The 20,935-nt window shown below is 39.9% G+C and overlaps 3 protein-coding genes and 3 long non-coding RNA genes across 6 annotated transcripts; all 6 read left to right on the forward strand.

Moving 5' to 3' along the window:
- Positions 1 to 363: 363 nt before the first annotated feature.
- On the forward strand, positions 364 to 6,053 carry LOC136753818 (uncharacterized). Its single transcript, XM_066710205.1, has 10 exons — positions 364 to 504; positions 2,798 to 2,869; positions 3,054 to 3,096; positions 3,551 to 3,663; positions 4,080 to 4,142; positions 4,351 to 4,419; positions 4,835 to 5,075; positions 5,302 to 5,450; positions 5,615 to 5,736; positions 5,973 to 6,053. The coding sequence occupies exons 2-10, from the start codon at positions 2,830 to 2,832 to the stop codon at positions 6,051 to 6,053; spliced, it is 921 nt and encodes a 306-aa protein (XP_066566302.1). The 5' UTR covers positions 364 to 504; positions 2,798 to 2,829.
- Positions 6,054 to 8,181: 2,128 nt separating this feature from the next.
- Positions 8,182 to 8,878, forward strand: LOC136754021 (uncharacterized). The gene is made up of 3 exons (XR_010817489.1): positions 8,182 to 8,288; positions 8,453 to 8,574; positions 8,811 to 8,878. It is a non-coding gene; the product is annotated as an uncharacterized LOC136754021 (long non-coding RNA).
- Positions 8,879 to 9,076: 198 nt separating this feature from the next.
- Positions 9,077 to 11,729, forward strand: LOC136753819 (uncharacterized). Its single transcript, XM_066710206.1, has 10 exons — positions 9,077 to 9,174; positions 9,387 to 9,459; positions 9,559 to 9,707; positions 9,872 to 9,993; positions 10,230 to 10,294; positions 10,454 to 10,593; positions 10,806 to 10,878; positions 10,978 to 11,126; positions 11,291 to 11,412; positions 11,649 to 11,729. The coding sequence occupies exons 2-10, from the start codon at positions 9,440 to 9,442 to the stop codon at positions 11,727 to 11,729; spliced, it is 921 nt and encodes a 306-aa protein (XP_066566303.1). The 5' UTR covers positions 9,077 to 9,174; positions 9,387 to 9,439.
- A 146-nt stretch (positions 11,730 to 11,875) lies between these two features.
- On the forward strand, positions 11,876 to 12,490 carry LOC136754023 (uncharacterized). The gene is made up of 3 exons (XR_010817491.1): positions 11,876 to 12,012; positions 12,225 to 12,297; positions 12,397 to 12,490. It is a non-coding gene; the product is annotated as an uncharacterized LOC136754023 (long non-coding RNA).
- On the forward strand, positions 12,491 to 13,135 carry LOC136754022 (uncharacterized). Its single transcript, XR_010817490.1, has 3 exons — positions 12,491 to 12,545; positions 12,710 to 12,831; positions 13,068 to 13,135. It is a non-coding gene; the product is annotated as an uncharacterized LOC136754022 (long non-coding RNA).
- Positions 13,136 to 13,651: 516 nt separating this feature from the next.
- LOC136752665 (uncharacterized) lies at positions 13,652 to 20,557 on the forward strand. The gene is made up of 13 exons (XM_066708174.1): positions 13,652 to 13,716; positions 13,816 to 13,964; positions 14,129 to 14,250; positions 14,487 to 14,551; positions 14,711 to 14,850; positions 15,021 to 15,291; positions 15,477 to 15,634; positions 15,992 to 16,113; positions 16,882 to 16,943; positions 17,632 to 17,732; positions 18,174 to 18,337; positions 18,554 to 18,653; positions 18,842 to 20,557. The coding sequence occupies exons 1-12, from the start codon at positions 13,697 to 13,699 to the stop codon at positions 18,647 to 18,649; spliced, it is 1,470 nt and encodes a 489-aa protein (XP_066564271.1). The 5' UTR covers positions 13,652 to 13,696; the 3' UTR covers positions 18,650 to 18,653; positions 18,842 to 20,557.
- Positions 20,558 to 20,935: the final 378 nt, after the last annotated feature.

A 20,935-nucleotide genomic window follows, 5' to 3' on the forward strand; every position in this document is an offset into this window, starting at 1 on the left:
GAGGAATAAACAAGCACCATGAATAAATAAATAACTGTATTCATAATCCTAATCATAATCATAATCATAACAAATAAATAAAGAATAAATATAGAACATTGTTTTTTCAAATTAGGGTGTGAAATATTATTAATGGGCCCTGGTATATCTTTTACGCAAGTCAAAGGAATGAAGACTATCCGGTATCCAATATCTCCAGTACCAAAGACGTGAAACATGAAGGTTAATACAAATGATGGCATTTCATAATTGGAGGGAGGCAGAAAAAAAGCATATGTCAATCATAAGTCAGTCCTACGTCACAATCTCATTTATAAGGTAGACCAGAGGGGTGTGGATTTTCAGACAGTGATACCAGCCGCTTCTACTATTGCAACTACTATTACTACTACCACTACTGCCATTACAGTGGGGACTGCTGGATTGACTTTTCCATCCTACAGAAACATAAACAGACACCAAGACAGAGAGAGAGAGACTGAAACCCGGTACAGACTGATTGAGGTAAGACCTACTGAGATGTTACATTGGGAATAAGACAGACAGATAACTGGGTAGACAAATAGATATAGAAATATTGACAGGACTAAAGATTAATAGACCAATAGGTAGATTACCAAACTGGTAATCCCGATACAGACAGACAGATTTAATCAGTCAAACACAGAGACAGACTTCAATGGTACAGGAGTAACAAAACTACTATTACTGGTTGGTAAGTTACAAGATCCATTAATATTATTATTATTATTATCAATATTATTGTTGTTATTATTACTATAGTAGTAGTATGGTAGTAGTAGTACTGTTTTAATGTTTAATATCAGTAGTCGTAGTAGCAGTTATAGTAGTAATAATAGCAGCAGCAGTAGTAGTAATTGTAACTGCAGTACTAGTAGCAGTATTAACAATAGCATCAGTAGTAGTTGAACAGTATTTGTATTTTTTCATTCAGTTATTGATTTTAACAAGGAACATTTGAACAAGAGGTAGTTGTTTATGTTACAGTGCAAAAGATGTTAATGATAGAGTGCACACAAGGGAGGGGGCATAGAGAAGCTGAATAATAAGTGTATTGAAGTGAGGAGAATGGGAAGGGAAGATAGGGGCAGCAGGAAAGAAATCAAAATAAAAAGAGTAAAGCTTTATATAACTCTCTATATATCCTTCATGACATTTTCATATGATGTTACATTAGATGCTATGTGGAACAAACACATATATTTCATTATTTCATTTCATGATAGGCAAGTGTGATTGAACATGAAATATACAGGATATATTTAGGATATAAGGCTGTAATCCATATATTTATTTTAAATGTGGTACAAATTAACCTTGAATTAACATATCACATTAATCGATTGAATATACTGACAATATACACCGATCAGCCATAACATTATGACCACTGAGATGTGAAGTGAATGTCACTGATAATCTCGTTATCATGGCACCTGTCAGTTGGTGGGATATATTAGGCAGCAAGTGAACATTTTGTCCTCATAGTTGATGTGTTAGAAGCAGGAAAAATGGGCAAGTGTAAGGATCTGAGCGACTTTGACAAGGGCCAAATTGTGAAGGCTAGACGACTAAGTCAGAGCATCTTAAAAACTGCAGCTCTTGTGTGGTGTTCCCGGTCTGCAGTGGTCAGTACCTATCAAAAGTGGTCCAAGGAAGGAAAAGCGGTGAACTGGCGACAGGGTCAAGGGCTGCCAAGGGTCGTTGATGCACGTGGGGAGCGAAGGCTGGCACGTATGTTCCGATCCAACAGACGAGCTACTGTAGCTCAAATTGCTGAAAAAGTTCATGCTGGTTCTGATAGAAAGGTGTCAGAACACAAAGTGCATTGCAGTTTGTTGCGTATGGGGCTGCGTAGCCGCAGACCAGTCAGGGTGCCCATGCTGACCCCTGTCCACTGCCGAAAGCGTCTACAATGGGCACATGAGCATCAGAACTGGACCACGGAGCAATGGAAGAAGGTGGCCTGGTCTGATCACGAGTTCAAGGTGTTGACTTGGCCTCCAAATTCTCCAGATCTCGAGCATCTGTGGGATGTGCTGGACAAACAAGTCCGATCCATGGAGGTCCCACCTCGCAACTCACAGGACTTAAAGGATTTGATGTTAAAGTCTTGGTGCCAGATACCACAGCTCACCTTCAGATGTCTAGTGGAGTCCATGCCTCGACGGGTCAGGGCTGTTTTTGCTGCAAAAGGGGGACCTACACAATATTAGGCAGGTGGTCACAATGTTATGGCTGATTGGTGTATAGGTGACTAGAGAGCGAAAGGACAGTCAAGTATAGAGTGAGCAGACCAAATAATCTTGCAAATAGAAGAAGAAAAAATAATTAATGATTATATTCCAGGTGCTTTTGTTGTGCTCCTGGTGTTTCCTGTATGTATGTTTACCATGATTAATGTTGCATATAATTTTTACATGGTTTGACTCTGATTTTACCATAGGTTCACAGTGAGGGTAGTAAAGAACAGTGCAGAAATGTCAGTCATAAGAAATAACTGTAAAACTACAGTGCAACCACAATTAAAGGCATGTTAAAGGTGTGCAATTCACAGGGCATATTTACGTAAGGGTTTGCTATACCTACCACCTTCTTTGTCTGCGTCTCAGGCTGTGTATGTTTCTTAGAGGCATCTGCAATGACAGGCCATGTTCAAATTGATAGGTTGGCACTGTAATTTACAGGAGGTCCTGTGAGGAGAACTTATTTTCATCATTCTCTCCTTCCTCTTATTCTCCTCCTAATGCTTCTTCTACTTCTTGTATTTCTTTAGGTACAGAAGACTGTCCAACCATAGTTTGGAGGATGAAAGTGGGTGTAATTGTTTGGATCGTCCTCCTTGCAGGTGAGAGAGAGATAAATGGTTTCAGAAGATGCTGACACTGGTTTACATGAGACTGCCTTTATGCAAATGTTTGTTTATGTTTATGTTTGTCTTCGTAAATTTCTTTACTTAAAAATAATATTATTATACAAAAGAAGAACTGACAATCTTTTCTCTTCTTTCCCCCCCTCCATCTGTTTGACAGCCTTTCTGATTTTCACCGCACTGTCAGAGACCTCAGCCACCAGGTAAAATATTCCCCCCTGTCCCCCCTGCCTGCTAGTTAATTAATTGCTTACACTGTAATATAAAATATTGAAACAGTGAGATGGGAAGTATTTAGTGATTTATATTAGCAGTGCTGTTAGCATTTTCATTGGCTGCTATTCATACTACATTCAAGTTGAATTATGTTTAGTATATGCCTGGTGTAAAGATCCAAAGTAGAAAAACAAACAAAGATCAACATTTTACATTTAAACCGCACACAAACACTGACAAGCATGCACAGTAACTTTAACTTACTGACTTAAGTAATGTCCCCCCCATCCCCAACACTGACACACATCTGCTGCTTAGTGACACAAATCCAGCCATTGATTCTGCCAATTATGGTCATACATAGATGCTCAGAATCTCTCTCTCTCTGTCTGTCTGTCTCTGTCTCTCTCTCTCTCTCTGTCTCTCTACTTCTCCAATCAGCTCCAATGGTGGTGACACAGTAAATGTTTTGGATGATACATTCCTAGAAGCCAGCAAAGAGTTCACAGAGCGGCACAGACAAGCGAGGTGGAAGAGAAATGTGCCTGAACCTGGTAGGTCATCAAACTAACTTATGTATTCAACTAAACAGAACTTAATGAGGAACATTGTTAACCAATGCATTTTTATCTAAACCCTTTGAAGGAAATGTATTAAGTGACAGAATCACAAATAGAGAGGTCCTCAATATTATATCAATAATATGATTTTTCTTACTAAATTCCTATTAATTTACAAAAATCAGATCACTTAAGATCTGCTTCCTACAATGCTTCTTTATGAGTCGGATACAGTGATGTTGGATCCAATCTGAATTTTTGTCCCTGGTGTGTAAAGTGCTATTTTTATTTTTGATCCTCGTTTTTTAAGGGATCAAAGTCTGTCTTTGACTTCTTATAGATACTCACTTTCTTTTAAACATCTCCAAACAGCCCTGAAATGCTCAGTTTTGGTTGTGTTTTATATTTAGGTTTGCTTTTGGTTGACACCAATACAGCTGCCCCTATTACCACAATGCATGAGGAAGGATCAGGTAGGTCAAGAACTTGCTAATTCAATGCTCAACTGAAAAGTATTTATTTAAAAAAGTGTCTATCAAACACATGACATATAAAAGTAAAGCCTGCACAAACAGCCATTCATAGCTTTTCTTATATGATACATTTTTGCAAACTGTTGCTGTATTAAATCTGGCCACACAGCTCTGACAAACTCTTATTTGTACTGATTTTTGGATTTAGGTTATCCTGAGACTGAAACCCCTACAACTAAACCTCCTACCTCAAACACAGCTCCCACTGTGTCCTCAAGTAAGTTCCCAACGAGACCTGTTTTTTAACAGCAATTCATATTCATTGATTAGCATTCTTGACTAATGCAAATCTGCATGATACCCAATGCAGCAAGACATGAAGCTGGTGTGGAACGTGATATTTTACAAGTGATTTGTGTATCATGATCACTACATTTCGATTCTCAAAGGCACACAATCTGACCTTGACGTGTATATATGACCCCAGTAGAGCTCAACCTGCTACCAAAACAGTCTCTGAATACAACCACAATTTAAGCTGCCACTAGCACCACAACTACAGCTCCCACTACCAACAGAGCTACAGCTTTCACTCAAGCATTACTACAATCCACAAACCCACCACTACTAGAATTCTCTGTAACTTCATCAAACAGATTCGAAGAACTATAATTTGTGTTTTTTTATTGTAGATAATGTGGCTGAAACCGTAACAGCTCCCACAAGCAATACACCTACAGTTCTAGTGACAGACACCACCGCCACAACAACTACTGTAACTACAGCTCTAGCTACAACAAACAAAATAACAAACCCAATACTTATAACAGAAGGAAAATATCTCAATGACACTAACACAACTACAGCAACATCTACAACCCAAACATCCTCAGCTGCAACGTCAATAGAAACAACTGAATTTCCACCTATAATGTAAGTAAAAAACTGCTTATTGAATTAAGGAGAGCTAAAGGAAAACCTGATATGCATTTATATGATGGTATTTCAATGCATATTAGAAGAAGAGGATATTATATTTCCATGAATGAAGAGCATAAGAAATGTCAAATAAAAAAACACAGTGGACTATGTGTGTAAGAAAAGAGATTTGAATAAAATGTGACAAATTTACATGCTTCCCCTCATGTCAAAACTGTAGGCCGGTCATCGCTGTCCTGAGACTGGAGTTCAACAGCAATAACCCTGCTGCCAATGAAAGCCAGATCTATCAAGCCTTCACTGATTTCCTGGCTCCTTACACATCCCTGGGAATCTACCCAGTGAACGTCACCAAAATCACCTCTGACAGTACGTTCACCAGAAAATACTGTGAAAAGTGTCTCATTACATGTTGTAGTTCCCATTCAGGAAGCTGGCATCTTTTTAGAAACTAAGATGTGTCTTCAAACACTACAACTATTGCTAGTGATCTGAAAGCTTACTTTAATATTCTCAAAAATATTCCCCTACAGAACCCAAAGCTACAGAATACGCCATCACTGTGTACATCCTCATAAATGAGCTGAATGTTCCGGAAGGCTCCAGTTTGAACAACCAGACTTTCAGCGAGATTCAAGACCCCATTGATGCCCTGGTGAGACTCTTACTAAAGAATACACACTGACACTCAACTTACTTACCTAATCTGTAGAGGTGAACGGAAGACATCGCACACATCAAGTATTCCTTGGGAATTACTGTAGTATGGGATCCTTCTCCTGAATATTTCAGGAGTGAGCTTATAATGACATAGCCTACTTACTGAGTGGCTTCAGATGAACAAAGATCTCTGAGTTATTTCACATGATTTGTGTCTTATTGTGCTTCCAGTTTCAAGAAATCCTTTCGGAGCTCCTGGGAAGAAAGCAGACCAAGTTCCCCTCTGCCATATTCAGGCAAGTCACTTCCTAATGACTTCATCACTTCATGACAACATGTAACCACAATACCAACTCCTGGAAATCCTTCAAAGTAAAGGAAGATGAGCTTAGGGAAATCCTATACAAGTGAATTGACTCTGTCCCTCTTTCTCTTCTCTCCCTCCGATTCAACAGCCACGACAACAATACGGTCCAGGCTGTAGTGGTGTACCATTTCCAGGAAGCTGACATCCAGAGCCTGAGTGCTTTACTGACTGTGGTCCTGAACATCACAGGACAAGACCAAGACATAACAGCCATTCTGAGCATCAATGGTCAGTTCAAGGTCTTCTCCCGATTCAAATGATTGGTCTCTTTACAGATTGCCTCATTGATGGGGAAATTCATTGAATGATTGTATCGTCACATGTCCTGTCTTGTTCATACATCCATGAAGATTAAGCTGGTCTTTAACTCTGGTCTGCTCAACACTGAACCAAAAGTGGCGACAATGAATTGACTTCACATGTCTCCTTATTAATTTAAGGTCAACCTGACACAACAACTGCAGCTCCAACTACAATAGCAGCTCCAACTACAATGGTAGATCAAGCTACAAGGTAAAGCCTCACTTTGGCAATCATATTTGAGACAGAACTGGAATTAAGCGCCAATGTCTTGACGTGACTCTGTGTTCTTCCTTGTCTTCACAATTGTAGTCCGGTCATCGCTGTCCTGAGACTGGAGTTCAACAGCAATAACCCTGCTGCCAATGAAAGCCAGATCTATCAAGCCTTCACTGATTTCCTGGCTCCTTACACATCCCTGGGAATCTACCCAGTGAACGTCACCAAAATCACCTCTGACAGTACGTTTACCAGAAAATACTGTGAAAAGTGTCTCATTACATGTTGTAGTTCCCATTCAGGAAGCTGGCATCTTATTAGAAACTAAGATGTGTCTTCAAACACTACAACTATTGCTAGTGATCTGAAAGCTTACTTTAATATTCTCAAAAATATTCCCCTACAGAACCCAAAGCTACAGAATACGCCATCACTGTGTACATCCTCATAAATGAGCTGAATGTTCCGGAAGGCTCCAGTTTGAACAACCAGACTTTCAGCGAGATTCAAGACCCCATTGATGCCCTGGTGAGACTCTTACTGAAGAATACACACTGACACTCAACTTACTTACCTAATCTGTAGAGGTGAACGGAAGACATCGCACACATCAAGTATTCCTTGGGAATTACTGTAGTATGGGATCCTTCTCCTGAATATTTCAGGAGTGAGCTTATAATGACATAGCCTACTTACTGAGTGGCTTCAGATGAACAAAGATCACTGAGTTATTTCACATGATTTGTGTCTTATTGTGCTTCCAGTTTCAAGAAATCCTTTCGGAGCTCCTGGGAAGAAAGCAGACCAAGTTCCCCTCTGCCATATTCAGGCAAGTCACTTCCTAATGACTTCATCACTTCATGACAACATGTAACCACAATACCAACTCCTGGAAATCCTTCAAAGTAAAGGAAGATGAGCTTAGGGAAATCCTATACAAGTGAATTGACTCTGTCCCTCTTTCTCTTCTCTCCCTCTGATTCAACAGCCACGACAACAATACGGTTCAGGCTGTAGTGGTGTACCATTTCCAGGAAGCTGACATCCAGAGCCTGAGTGCTTTACTGACTGTGGTCCTGAACATCACAGGACAAGACCAAGACATAACAGCCATTCTGAGCATCAATGGTCAGTTCAAGGTCTTCTCCCGATTCAAATGATTGGTCTCTTTACAGATTGCCTCATTGATGGGGAAATTCATTGAATGATTGTATCATCACATGTCCTGTCTTGTTCATACATCCATGAAGATTAAGCTGGTCTTTAACTCTGGTCTGCTCAACACTGAACCAAAAGTGGCGACAATGAATTGACTTCACATGTCTCCTTATTAATTTAAGGTCAACCTGAAACAACAACTGCAGCTCCAACTACAATAGCAGCTCCAACTACAATGGTAGATCAAGCTACAAGGTAAAGCCTCACTTTGGCAATCATATTTGAGACAGAACTGGAATTAAGCGCCAATGTCTTGACGTGACTCTGTGTTCTTCCTTGTCTTCACAATTGTAGGCCGGTCATCGCTGTCCTGAGACTGGAGTTCAATAGCAATAACCCTGCTGCCAATGAAAGCCAGATCTATCAAGCCTTCACTGATTTCCTGGCTCCTTACACATCCCTGGGAATCTACCCAGTGAACGTCACCAAAATCACCTCTGACAGTACGTTCACCAGAAAATACTGTGAAAAGTGTCTCATTACATGTTGTAGTTCCCATTCAGGAAGCTGGCATCTTTTTAGAAACTAAGCTGTGTCTTCAAACACTACAACTATTGCTAGTGATCTGAAAGCTTACTTTAATATTCTCAAAAATATTCCCCTACAGAACCCAAAGCTACAGAATACGCCATCACTGTGTACATCCTCATAAATGAGCTGAATGTTCCAGAAGGCTCCAGTTTGAACAACCAGACTTTCAGCGAGATTCAAGACCCCATTGATGCCCTGGTGAGACTCTTACTGAAGAATACACACTGACACTCAACTTACTTACCTAATCTGTAGAGGTGAACGGAAGACATCGCACACATCAAGTATTCCTTGGGAATTACTGTAGTATGGGATCCTTCTCCTGAATATTTCAGGAGTGAGCTTATAATGACATAGCCTACTTACTGAGTGGCTTCAGATGAACAAAGATCACTGAGTTATTTCACATGATTTGTGTCTTATTGTGCTTCCAGTTTCAAGAAATCCTTTCGGAGCTCCTGGGAAGAAAGCAGACCAAGTTCCCCTCTGCCATATTCAGGCAAGTCACTTCCTAATGACTTCATCACTTCATGACAACATGTAACCACAATACCTACTCCTGGAAATCCTTCAAAGTAAAGGAAGATGAGCTTAGGGAAATCCTATACAAGTGAATTGACTCTGTCCCTCTTTCTCTTCTCTCCCTCTGATTCAACAGCCACGACAACAATACGGTCCAGGCTGTAGTGGTGTACCATTTCCAAGAAGCTGACATCCAGAGCCTGAGTGCTTTACTGACTGTGGTCCTGAACATCACAGGACAAGACCAAGACATAACAGCCATTCTGAGCATCAATGGTCAGTTCAAGGTCTTCTCCCGATTCAAATGATTGGTCTCTTTACAGATTGCCTCATTGATGGGGAAATTCATTGAATGATTGTATCGTCACATGTCCTGTCTTGTTCATACATCCATGAAGATTAAGCTGGTCTTTAACTCTGGTCTGCTCAACACTGAACCAAAAGTGGCGACAATGAATTGACTTCACATGTCTCCTTATTAATTTAAGGTCAACCTGACACAACAACTGCAGCTCCAACTACAATAGCAGCTCCAACTACAATGGTAGATCAAGCTACAAGGTAAAGCCTCACTTTGGCAATCATATTTGAGACAGAACTGGAATTAAGCGCCAATGTCTTGACGTGACTCTGTGTTCTTCCTTGTCTTCACAATTGTAGTCCGGTCATCGCTGTCCTGAGACTGGAGTTCAACAGCAATAACCCTGCTGCCAATGAAAGCCAGATCTATCAAGCCTTCACTGATTTCCTGGCTCCTTACACATCCCTGGGAATCTACCCAGTGAACGTCACCAAAATCACCTCTGACAGTACGTTCACCAGAAAATACTGTGAAAAGTGTCTCATTACATGTTGTAGTTCCCATTCAGGAAGCTGGCATCTTTTTAGAAACTAAGCTGTGTCTTCAAACACTACAACTATTGCTAGTGATCTGAAAGCTTACTTTAATATTCTCAAAAATATTCCCCTACAGAACCCAAAGCTACAGAATACGCCATCACTGTGTACATCCTCATAAATGAGCTGAATGTTCCAGAAGGCTCCAGTTTGAACAACCAGACTTTCAGCGAGATTCAAGACCCCATTGATGCCCTGGTGAGACTCTTACTGAAGAATGCACACTGACACTCAACTTACTTACCTAATCTGTAGAGGTGAACGGAAGACATCGCACACATCAAGTATTCCTTGGGAATTACTGTAGTATGGGATCCTTCTCCTGAATATTTCAGGAGTGAGCTTATAATGACATAGCCTACTTACTGAGTGGCTTCAGATGAACAAAGATCACTGAGTTATTTCACATGATTTGTGTCTTATTGTGCTTCCAGTTTCAAGAAATCCTTTCGGAGCTCCTGGGAAGAAAGCAGACCAAGTTCCCCTCTGCCATATTCAGGCAAGTCACTTCCTAATGACTTCATCACTTCATGACAACATGTAACCACAATACCAACTCCTGGAAATCCTTCAAAGTAAAGGAAGATGAGCTTAGGGAAATCCTATACAAGTGAATTGACTCTGTCCCTCTTTCTCTTCTCTCCCTCTGATTCAACAGCCACGACAACAATACGGTCCAGGCTGTAGTGGTGTACCATTTCCAGGAAGCTGACATCCAGAGCCTGAGTGCTTTACTGACTGTGGTCCTGAACATCACAGGACAAGACCAAGACATAACAGCCATTCTGAGCATCAATGGTCAGTTCAAGGTCTTCTCCCGATTCAAATGATTGGTCTCTTTACAGATTGCCTCATTGATGGGGAAATTCATTGAATGATTGTATCGTCACATGTCCTGTCTTGTTCATACATCCATGAAGATTAAGCTGGTCTTTAACTCTGGTCTGCTCAACACTGAACCAAAAGTGGCGACAATGAATTGACTTCACATGTCTCCTTATTAATTTAAGGTCAACCTGACACAACAACTGCAGCTCCAACTACAATAGCAGCTCCAACTACAATGGTAGATCAAGCTACAAGGTAAAGCCTCACTTTGGCAATCATATTTGAGACAGAACTGGAATTAAGCGCCAATGTCTTGACGTGACTCTGTGTTCTTCCTTGTCTTCACAATTGTAGTCCGGTCATCGCTGTCCTGAGACTGGAGTTCAACAGCAATAACCCTGCTGCCAATGAAAGCCAGATCTATCAAGCCTTCACTGATTTCCTGGCTCCTTACACATCCCTGGGAATCTACCCAGTGAACGTCACCAAAATCACCTCTGACAGTACGTTCACCAGAAAATACTGTGAAAAGTGTCTCATTACATGTTGTAGTTCCCATTCAGGAAGCTGGCATCTTTTTAGAAACTAAGCTGTGTCTTCAAACACTACAACTATTGCTAGTGATCTGAAAGCTTACTTTAATATTCTCAAAAATATTCCCCTACAGAACCCAAAGCTACAGAATACGCCATCACTGTGTACATCCTCATAAATGAGCTGAATGTTCCAGAAGGCTCCAGTTTGAACAACCAGACTTTCAGCGAGATTCAAGACCCCATTGATGCCCTGGTGAGACTCTTACTGAAGAATGCACACTGACACTCAACTTACTTACCTAATCTGTAGAGGTGAACGGAAGACATCGCACACATCAAGTATTCCTTGGGAATTACTGTAGTATGGGATCCTTCTCCTGAATATTTCAGGAGTGAGCTTATAATGACATAGCCTACTTACTGAGTGGCTTCAGATGAACAAAGATCACTGAGTTATTTCACATGATTTGTGTCTTATTGTGCTTCCAGTTTCAAGAAATCCTTTCGGAGCTCCTGGGAAGAAAGCAGACCAAGTTCCCCTCTGCCATATTCAGGCAAGTCACTTCCTAATGACTTCATCACTTCATGACAACATGTAACCACAATACCAACTCCTGGAAATCCTTCAAAGTAAAGGAAGATGAGCTTAGGGAAATCCTATACAAGTGAATTGACTCTGTCCCTCTTTCTCTTCTCTCCCTCTGATTCAACAGCCACGACAACAATACGGTCCAGGCTGTAGTGGTGTACCATTTCCAGGAAGCTGACATCCAGAGCCTGAGTGCTTTACTGACTGTGGTCCTGAACATCACAGGACAAGACCAAGACATAACAGCCATTCTGAGCATCAATGGTCAGTTCAAGGTCTTCTCCCGATTCAAATGATTGGTCTCTTTACAGATTGCCTCATTGATGGGGAAATTCATTGAATGATTGTATCGTCACATGTCCTGTCTTGTTCATACATCCATGAAGATTAAGCTGGTCTTTAACTCTGGTCTGCTCAACACTGAACCAAAAGTGGCGACAATGAATTGACTTCACATGTCTCCTTATTAATTTAAGGTCAACCTGACACAACAACTGCAGCTCCAACTACAATAGCAGCTCCAACTACAATGGTAGATCAAGCTACAAGGTAAAGCCTCACTTTGGCAATCATATTTGAGACAGAACTGGAATTAAGCGCCAATGTCTTGACGTGACTCTGTGTTCTTCCTTGTCTTCACAATTGTAGTCCGGTCATCGCTGTCCTGAGACTGGAGTTCAACAGCAATAACCCTGCTGCCAATGAAAGCCAGATCTATCAAGCCTTCACTGATTTCCTTGCTCCTTACACATCCCTGGGAATCTACCCAGTGAACGTCACCAAAATCACCTCTGACAGTATGTTCACCAGAAAATACTGTGAAAAGTGTCTCATTACATGTTGTAGTTCCCATTCAGGAAGCTGGCATCTTTTTAGAAACTAAGCTGTGTCTTCAAACACTACAACTATTGCTAGTGATCTGAAAGCTTACTTTAATATTCTCAAAAATATTCCCCTACAGAACCCAAAGCTACAGAATACGCCATCACTGTGTACATCCTCATAAATGAGCTGAATGTTCCAGAAGGCTCCAGTTTGAACAACCAGACTTTCAGCGAGATTCAAGACCCCATTGATGCCCTGGTGAGACTCTTACTAAAGAATACACACTGACACTCAACTTACTTACCTAATCTGTAGAGGTGAACGGAAGACATCGCACACATCAAGTATTCCTTGGGAATTACTGTAGTATGGGATCCTTCTCCTGAATATTTCAGGAGTGAGCTTATAATGACATAGCCTACTTACTGAGTGGCTTCAGATGAACAAAGATCACTGAGTTATTTCACATGATTTGTGTCTTATTGTGCTTCCAGTTTCAAGAAATCCTTTCGGAGCTCCTGGGAAGAAAGCAGACCAAGTTCCCCTCTGCCATATTCAGGCAAGTCACTTCCTAATGACTTCATCACTTCATGACAACATGTAACCACAATACCAACTCCTGGAAATCCTTCAAAGTAAAGGAAGATGAGCTTAGGGAAATCCTATACAAGTGAATTGACTCTGTCCCTCTTTCTCTTCTCTCCCTCTGATTCAACAGCCACGACAACAATACGGTCCAGGCTGTAGTGGTGTACCATTTCCAGGAAGCTGACATCCAGAGCCTGAGTGCTTTACTGACTGTGGTCCTGAACATCACAGGACAAGACCAAGACATAACAGCCATTCTGAGCATCAATGGTCAGTTCAAGGTCTTCTCCCGATTCAAATGATTGGGCTCTTTAGAGATTGCCTCATTGATGGGGAAATTCATTGAATGATTGTATCGTCACATGTCTTGTCTTGTTCATACATCCATGAAGATTAAGCTGGTCTTTAACTCTGGTCTGCTCAACGCTGAACCAAAAGTGGCGACAATGAATTGACTTCACATGTCTCCTTATTAATTTAAGGTCAACTTGACACAACAACTGCAGCTCCAACTACAATAGCAGCTCCAACTACAATGGTAGATCAAGCTACAAGGTAAAGCCTCACTTTGGCAATCATATTTGAGACAGAACTGGTATTAAGCGCCAATGTCTTGACGTGTCTTTGTGTGTTTCCTTGTCTTCACAATTGTAGTCCGGTCATCGCTGTCCTGAGACTGGAGTTCAACAGCAATAACCCTGCTGCCAATGAAAGCCAGATCTATCAAGCCTTCACTGATTTCCTTGCTCCTTACATATCCCTGGGAATCTACCCAGTGAACGTCACCAAAATCACCTCTGACAGTACGTTCACCAGAAAATACTGTGAAAAGTGTCTCATTACATGTTGTAGTTCCCATTCAGGAAGCTGGCATCTTTTTAGAAACTAAGATGTGTCTTCAAACACTACAACTATTGCTAGTGATCTGAAAGCTTACTTTAATATTCTCAAAAATATTCCCCTACAGAACCCAAAGCTACAGAATACGCCATCACTGTGTACATCCTCATAAATGAGCTGAATGTTCCGGAAGGCTCCAGTTTGAACAACCAGACTTTCAGCGAGATTCAAGACCCCATTGATGCCCTGGTGAGACTCTTACTGAAGAATGCACACTGACACTCAACTTACTTACCTAATCTGTAGAGGTGAACGGAAGACATCGCACACATCAAGTATTCCTTGGGAATTACTGTAGTATGGGATCCTTCTCCTGAATATTTCAGGAGTGAGCTTATAATGACATAACCAAATTACTGAGTGGCTTCAGATGAACAAAGATCACTGAGTTATTTCACATGATTTGTGTCTTATTGTGCTTCCAGTTTCAAGAAATCCTTTCGGAGCTCCTGGGAAGAAAGCAGACCAAGTTCCCCTCTGCCATATTCAGGCAAGTCACTTCCTAATGACTTCATCACTTCTTGACAACATGTAACCACAATACCAACTCCTGCAATTCCTTCAAAGTAAAGGAAGATGAGCTTAGGGAAATCCTATACAAGTGAATTGACTCTGTCCCTCTTCCTCTTCTCTCCCTCTGATTCAGCAGCCACGACAACAATACGGTCCAGGCTGTAGTGGTGTACCATTACCAGGAAACCGACATCCAGAGCCTGAGTGCTTTACTGACTGTGGTCCTGAACATCACAGGACCAGTCCAAGATATCACAGCCATTCTGAGTATCAACGGTCAGTTCAAGGTCCTCTCATGTTTAAATTGATTGGGCTATTGAGAGATTGCCTCATTGAAGGATATATTCATTTAATGTGTGTATTATCAGATTTATTTCTTAGTTTTGGCAGTCTTAAAGAACTCATCAACATTTATTGACTTTACTTTTCTCTTTCTTAAAATGTAGGTCAACCTAATAGAACAACTGCAGCTCCAGCTACAACTTCATCTCCAAGTAGCATTGCAGCTTCAAATTCAACTGCAGCTCCAGCTATAACTGCAGCTCCAGGTATTATTGCTGCTCCAACCACAACTGCTGCTGCAACCACAACTGCAACTCCAACCACAACTGCAGCTCCAACTACAACTGCAGCTCCAACTTCAACTGCAGCTCCAACTACAACTGCAGCTCCAACCACAACTACAGCTCCAACCACAACTGCAGCTCCAACTACAAGGTAAACTACCCCTCACCAATCATATTTGAGACTGAACAGACTGTTAGCTCCAATGTTTTGACATCTCTGTATGTGATTCCTTGTCTTCACTGCTTTTTAAACTCTGATGTATTTACGCCTCACTGTGTCGTTCCTTTTTCTGACATATTGTTTCTCTCACTCTCTTTCTCTTTGCCTCCATGCAGGATTGTACAAGTTAACGTGACAATCCGCCTTGAGTTCAACACTTCCAAGACAGTCCCAAGCAAGGAGGAAGTGATGAAGATTGCGAATGATCTGTACCTGTACCGCTTTAGGACTAAGAGGGCATTGTCCCTGGATTACACTGAAATCAGCTATGAAAGTATGCATCCCTCCTTGTCTCTCTTTCTTCCCAACATCCACAAACAAACTGTCCCACTCCATTGTAAATGTGGATCTGCTGGATCCTATATACTACAGCATCAGTCTTTTTGTACAATATCTTTACAGCTATGAGGGGAAGAATAAACAAGAACAATAGTTTATTTGTATTTTTTAATATAGCATTGGAGTGTTAAATAGATTAAAATTCTAGGTTTAGGAATTAAAGGAATGAAACGGCATTCTTCTCATATTTTTAATTTCTTACCATACCAAAAATGGCTAACCTTTGTCTCTGTCCCTCTCTCGCATCTATCTCTCTCCTCTATCTCCCCATCTCTCTCTATCTGTTTCTCAGAAATGTCTGACACAGCCTTTGCCATTATCATGCTCTTCCACACGAGTAATGTGATCATCAGTGATTCAATAGAGTTCAACAATGAGACGTACACAGAGATCGATAAGGCCGTGAATGACCTGGTGAGATACTGAGATAAAGAACAGTACATACAGAAACATGTCCCAGATAAAGTACTGAGGCTAAGAACAATTCTGTGTTTTATTTATTTGTTTATTAGCAGATGTTTCCTTACCCTGTGTGACTTTCAGCTGTCACAATTTGCTTATTGCTATCAAGGGCTTCCCTTTTTTTCCATTTAAAAGCAATTTCCTTTCCACTACTGATCTGGTCAAGTCTTTGCACCAAATGACCAATTGTCCAGATTGTAACACTAAGAGCTACTTGTACTCCAGTAAAAATATGAAAACCAGCTTATACTTTGGGTCACAATGAGCATTGATACGGTGGTGGAAATGTATAATTACTATAACTGTTACTACCTTCTATTACAAGACCTTACAGAATAACAATCATTGTTCACACTGTAATACCAACAGTGACAGTACTCCAGCAATCAGTTATGATGATCCCTTAAATGAACTTGTGCTTCAGCAAAATTGTGGTAAAAAGCATTTGCTATGCTCTTCGAAATACATTTAAGATATGTTTATCCCCATTTCATCAATGAGAGACTTTCTTCTGAGTTTGATTGGATTGGATTAGCAGACCTGTAATTAGATGGTCTCATCTTGGTGAATAGGGGTGAACACAATCTTCACAATATTTAATGAACATCGCAAATGCATTTTACCCCAAATCTTGCACTAATGTTGATAACGATATTGAAATTATTTGAGTGTGTTCATTATCTCAATTAATTCTGTTTTTTTTATTGTTGTTTCTTCCAGCTCAGAACCATGCTTTCAAACTCACAGGCCCCACCTTTTCATCTTCCTCTGAATTCCTTTAAGTGAGTTTTCCTCTGAGTTAACCATGCCCTAGCATTTCCTCAACAAACTAAGATCATGTGCCTTTTATTTTCCTTTCTTCCAATCACCACATCTTTACTGAAAAAATAAAACTGAGACTCTCAGTCAGTCTTCAGTGTAGACCAAATTAAAACTTTGACTTCTCCTCAAGATACAATTTAATCTAATTAAACCTCCATCTCCATCTCTCTCTGTAACCTAATCCCAGGTTTCCCCATAAATAAACTAAATATATATTTTAAATATGATACCACTGTTTGAAGCATATATTTGACGTAATAGGAAAATTGCCCTGTTGTTGTAAACTTTAAATATATGGAATATGTTTTAAATCTGTTTTAGTCTGTACTCCATATATTTATATTATATATTTTTACATATATTGTAGAAATGTACCTCACCTTATATTTTCAACCTATTATATATTTGTTCCATATGGGTTTATTATTGGTAGAGGTTTGTAATTTGTTATTTGCAAGGGTAGGTCAATTAATGATGTGTTAATTATGCAAGGGTAGGTTATGCAATTAATTTTCCTCCATCTCTGGAAGGTAGAAAACCTGTTAAGTCCAGACCCACAACTTCAAAGAGTTCAGTAACGCAATGGTTCCAATTGGACTGTTTGTTCATATAAACTGACTCTCTCTCTCTTTCTCAATAATTCCATAGTGTCACATCAAACATAATCTATGCTAGTGTGGTGTACAAGTTCAAAGATGGAGATATTGCCAACCCCAGCACATTCCTGTCTGCGCTCTTGGAAGTCAGCGGTGAGTTTAGCAGCCACAGCAGCTCTGATGCCACCAGGGTTTTAAAATGAATCCGCTTCTCAGTATTTGCTCACATTAAAAATCTTTCACAAATTTGTGGTCATAATCACACACATGGTTTATGCAGTTACATGTAATTGAGAGATACATCAATTAAATTAATTTATAAATGTTACTTATAAGGTACTACATTGTATCTACACTAAACAGGAGCTGCACTGTAATTACTCAGTACAATGCCATGCAATGCATTACCGGGTGATTTCTAACCACAGTTACCACAGTGGGGAATAATCACAGCGATGTATGACAGTGTTTGTGCATGTGGCTTAATCACCGCCATGCTTTTAGACAAAGCCATGTGGTACATTTCAGTTTATCAGTAATGTAAACGACCATGTGAGAATGTGCACTGAACTTGTGCTGTCTCTCCATTCACAGACAAAGGTAGCCTGACCCTAATCTCCACCACACCACCTTCACCTGTCCTGCTGCCCGTAGTGACACCCACCCCTGGCAGCAGAGATCCTGGCATCTGGGGTATCGCCATTGCTGTCCCCATCGGGGTTGTCCTCATCCTGCTACCTTGCTGGATCGCGCTCTGTGTAAGTGTCACAGGAGCAGTGTGGGCTGTGTGTAGTCTCTCTCTTTCTCCCTGTATTAGTGCTGTGTTCGGAGCAGTCTCTCTTTCTCTCTTTCTCTCTCTCTCTCTCTCTCTCTCTCTCTGTAACACAGTCAGGAGCAGTGTCTCTCTCTCATTCTTTATCTGTATTGGAGTGCTGTGTCAGTGAGCAATGCCTCTCTCTCTTTCCGTATTACAGTGTGTGCTGTGTGGCTGCTGTGCGGGACTCAGGAGGAGATGGCAGCGAAGGCGATCCTATCCAGTGCAATACACTACCAGAAACGGCCTGTTCTAAACAGGTAAGACAGTGGACAAGTCTAAAACTGAGTGAAATATTGTATGACAAGAGGCATACCCTAAACCTGCCTCAAGGTGCCCAGATGTGAGATTAGTAATCCTGTGAGACAAGAGACATCGGAGTGATGCCACTAAAATGTTTTGTATGAAGCTAACACACATTCTTTTGCTATTTTCGCTTTCTGTACAGGATGTCTGGATCCCAAGCAACTCCCAAACAACTGTTCAAGATCTTTCTTATGCTGTCCCAAAAAAAAAAACACAAAATTTTTTCTGAAACAGTTGCTAAAATTTTTCTCCACCAAAAGTCTGACAAACAAAATGCAATAGAGACCAGAAGTACATGATGGGGTGACAACTAGGACAGAATAAATCATAAACATATCTCATAAATATCCTACTGAACTACAATTTCCAGTCACCCATCCCAGTATCAACTCTCTCCTGAACAGTGCTGGTATTTGATGGTGTTGCTTTAGGTTGCACATGGTGATACTTTCAGTCTCACTGAGATTCCTGTTTGCTTTAAAACTGAGTGTTCACTTTATCACTGTGAAATCCACAGATATCTAACAGAAAATGTAAATCCTTAAAAAACATGAAGAATTTTTAATGAATGTCATTCAGTTCCTCTTACTGAGCTGTTCTAGATTTCTTATTTTAAAATTGTATTGTTGTTATTATTAGCAGTAGTAGTTGTGTTATTTATTATTAAGAGTATTATCCATCTCAGGTAGTGGACTTTGTTAAATGAGTTTAAAACTATGTAACTGCATAGCTGGGCCCTGCAGGAATATTATTATTTAATTACAAACTGCACATTACAATAAAATGTCAAAGTAATATTTTTATAAATCTGAATATAAATCTCTATTTTATACCATGTTTAACTTATTTAATGTATTTAATCAACATGTATCTATTTTTGAATGTCATGTTAAATATGTGTTTGTGTGGGTTGATCTGTGTATGTCTATGTGTGTGTGTATATGTGTAAGTATAGCCCGAATTGACGCTTGTGGATTTCAAAGTCCCACTCAAAGGAAACCAAACTTTCTGGAAGCTGCAGTGAAATTGATCAAAAATTATTACAGGGCACAGAAAGTTCCAACCGAGTAACAGATAAATACAGTAGAAACACAAAAATACAACATACAATTAAAAAGTACAGGCAAGACGAACCACTGTCTTCCCCAACTCTTTTATATCTGCTAAAAATAAATTCCAATTGAGATTGCAAAATTGATTAATTATATAAATCATATAAATTATTATTATTTTTAACTTCTTAGCAATTTCTCTGCTTACTTAGGGTGACTTGCAGTTTGACAAAAAGTGTCAAAAACAGTGTAAGGTTGTGTTCAAATGAACAGTAACATTTAGCACACATTCATTGGGAAACTGTAATAAGGTTTTCAAACATTTTGAATACAACCTTGAACTGGGACTGACGTAGGAATATAAAAAGTATGACTAGGTGGACAGTATGCATGTTGGGACATTACTAAAATCTTCAATGCTAGAAGAAAAAAAAAAAATTTAATCCCACATTATGCCAACTTTTTGGAAGTCAGACAGAAGTTCTTTGCAAATATGCTCAATCCTGTATTAGTGACTGGTGAGAAGCAAGCTGAACAACTGGGCTATTAACACATCAAATATGACAAGGGTGGTATATGCAATACCTGCCCTTTGATTTATTATAGAAAAGAGTGTGTGTGTGTGTGTGTGTGTGTATGGGAACAAGAGAAAGAAACTGAGTGTGTGTGGTTGAAATGCATTTATTTATTATACCAATGTAATGATATGCTGATATGTGTTTGAAATGCATTTATTTATTATACCAATGTAATGTACCAAAATATGTTAAAGGCACCTTTTGGAAATATTATGAAATAAACAATGTATGCACTATTACCATGTCAGTTTTCTTGCACTAGGAAACTTTCCCAGCCCATTCTTGTTTTTGTAGGAATGATTCCTGTGATTGAATTGTGAGACTTAGTTTCAGCCAACATTGTTTTGCGGTGACTGAAATCTAGAGAGATTATTATTTGTTCACACAGATCTAAACAGAATTAAAACCAAAAAATGAATACAAAAATGATTTAGCTGGAAAACGGTAACCATGGAAAGACACATAGACAAGAAGTCTCAATCAACAAGTTTCCTTGTCTAAACACATAGCTCTTAACCCTATTCCTGGGCAATCCTCTGATCTTATTGTCCTACTGTAACGTTATATATAGTGAAGTCCTAGTGACTACTGTGTGGTTATATTGGG

Source organism: Amia ocellicauda, chromosome 7 (assembly GCF_036373705.1).
Source record: "Amia ocellicauda isolate fAmiCal2 chromosome 7, fAmiCal2.hap1, whole genome shotgun sequence".
In the NCBI taxonomy this organism is placed as follows: domain Eukaryota; kingdom Metazoa; phylum Chordata; class Actinopteri; order Amiiformes; family Amiidae; genus Amia; species Amia ocellicauda.

Coding starts and splice junctions, on each gene's coding strand:
- LOC136753819 (XM_066710206.1), top strand. CDS start 9,440: ATGGTAGATCAAGCTACAAG. Junction 9,460..9,558: donor ATGGTAGATCAAGCTACAAG/GTAAAGCCTCAC, acceptor TCACAATTGTAG/TCCGGTCATCGCTGTCCTGA. Junction 11,127..11,290: donor CACCAAAATCACCTCTGACA/GTACGTTCACCA, acceptor ATTCCCCTACAG/AACCCAAAGCTACAGAATAC.
- LOC136752665 (XM_066708174.1), top strand. CDS start 13,697: ATGGTAGATCAAGCTACAAG. Junction 15,292..15,476: donor ACTGCAGCTCCAACTACAAG/GTAAACTACCCC, acceptor GCCTCCATGCAG/GATTGTACAAGTTAACGTGA. Junction 17,733..18,173: donor TGCGCTCTTGGAAGTCAGCG/GTGAGTTTAGCA, acceptor CTCCATTCACAG/ACAAAGGTAGCCTGACCCTA.
- LOC136753818 (XM_066710205.1), top strand. CDS start 2,830: ATGAAAGTGGGTGTAATTGTTTGGATCGTCCTCCTTGCAG. Junction 3,097..3,550: donor TCAGAGACCTCAGCCACCAG/GTAAAATATTCC, acceptor TTCTCCAATCAG/CTCCAATGGTGGTGACACAG. Junction 3,664..4,079: donor GAGAAATGTGCCTGAACCTG/GTAGGTCATCAA, acceptor TTTTATATTTAG/GTTTGCTTTTGGTTGACACC.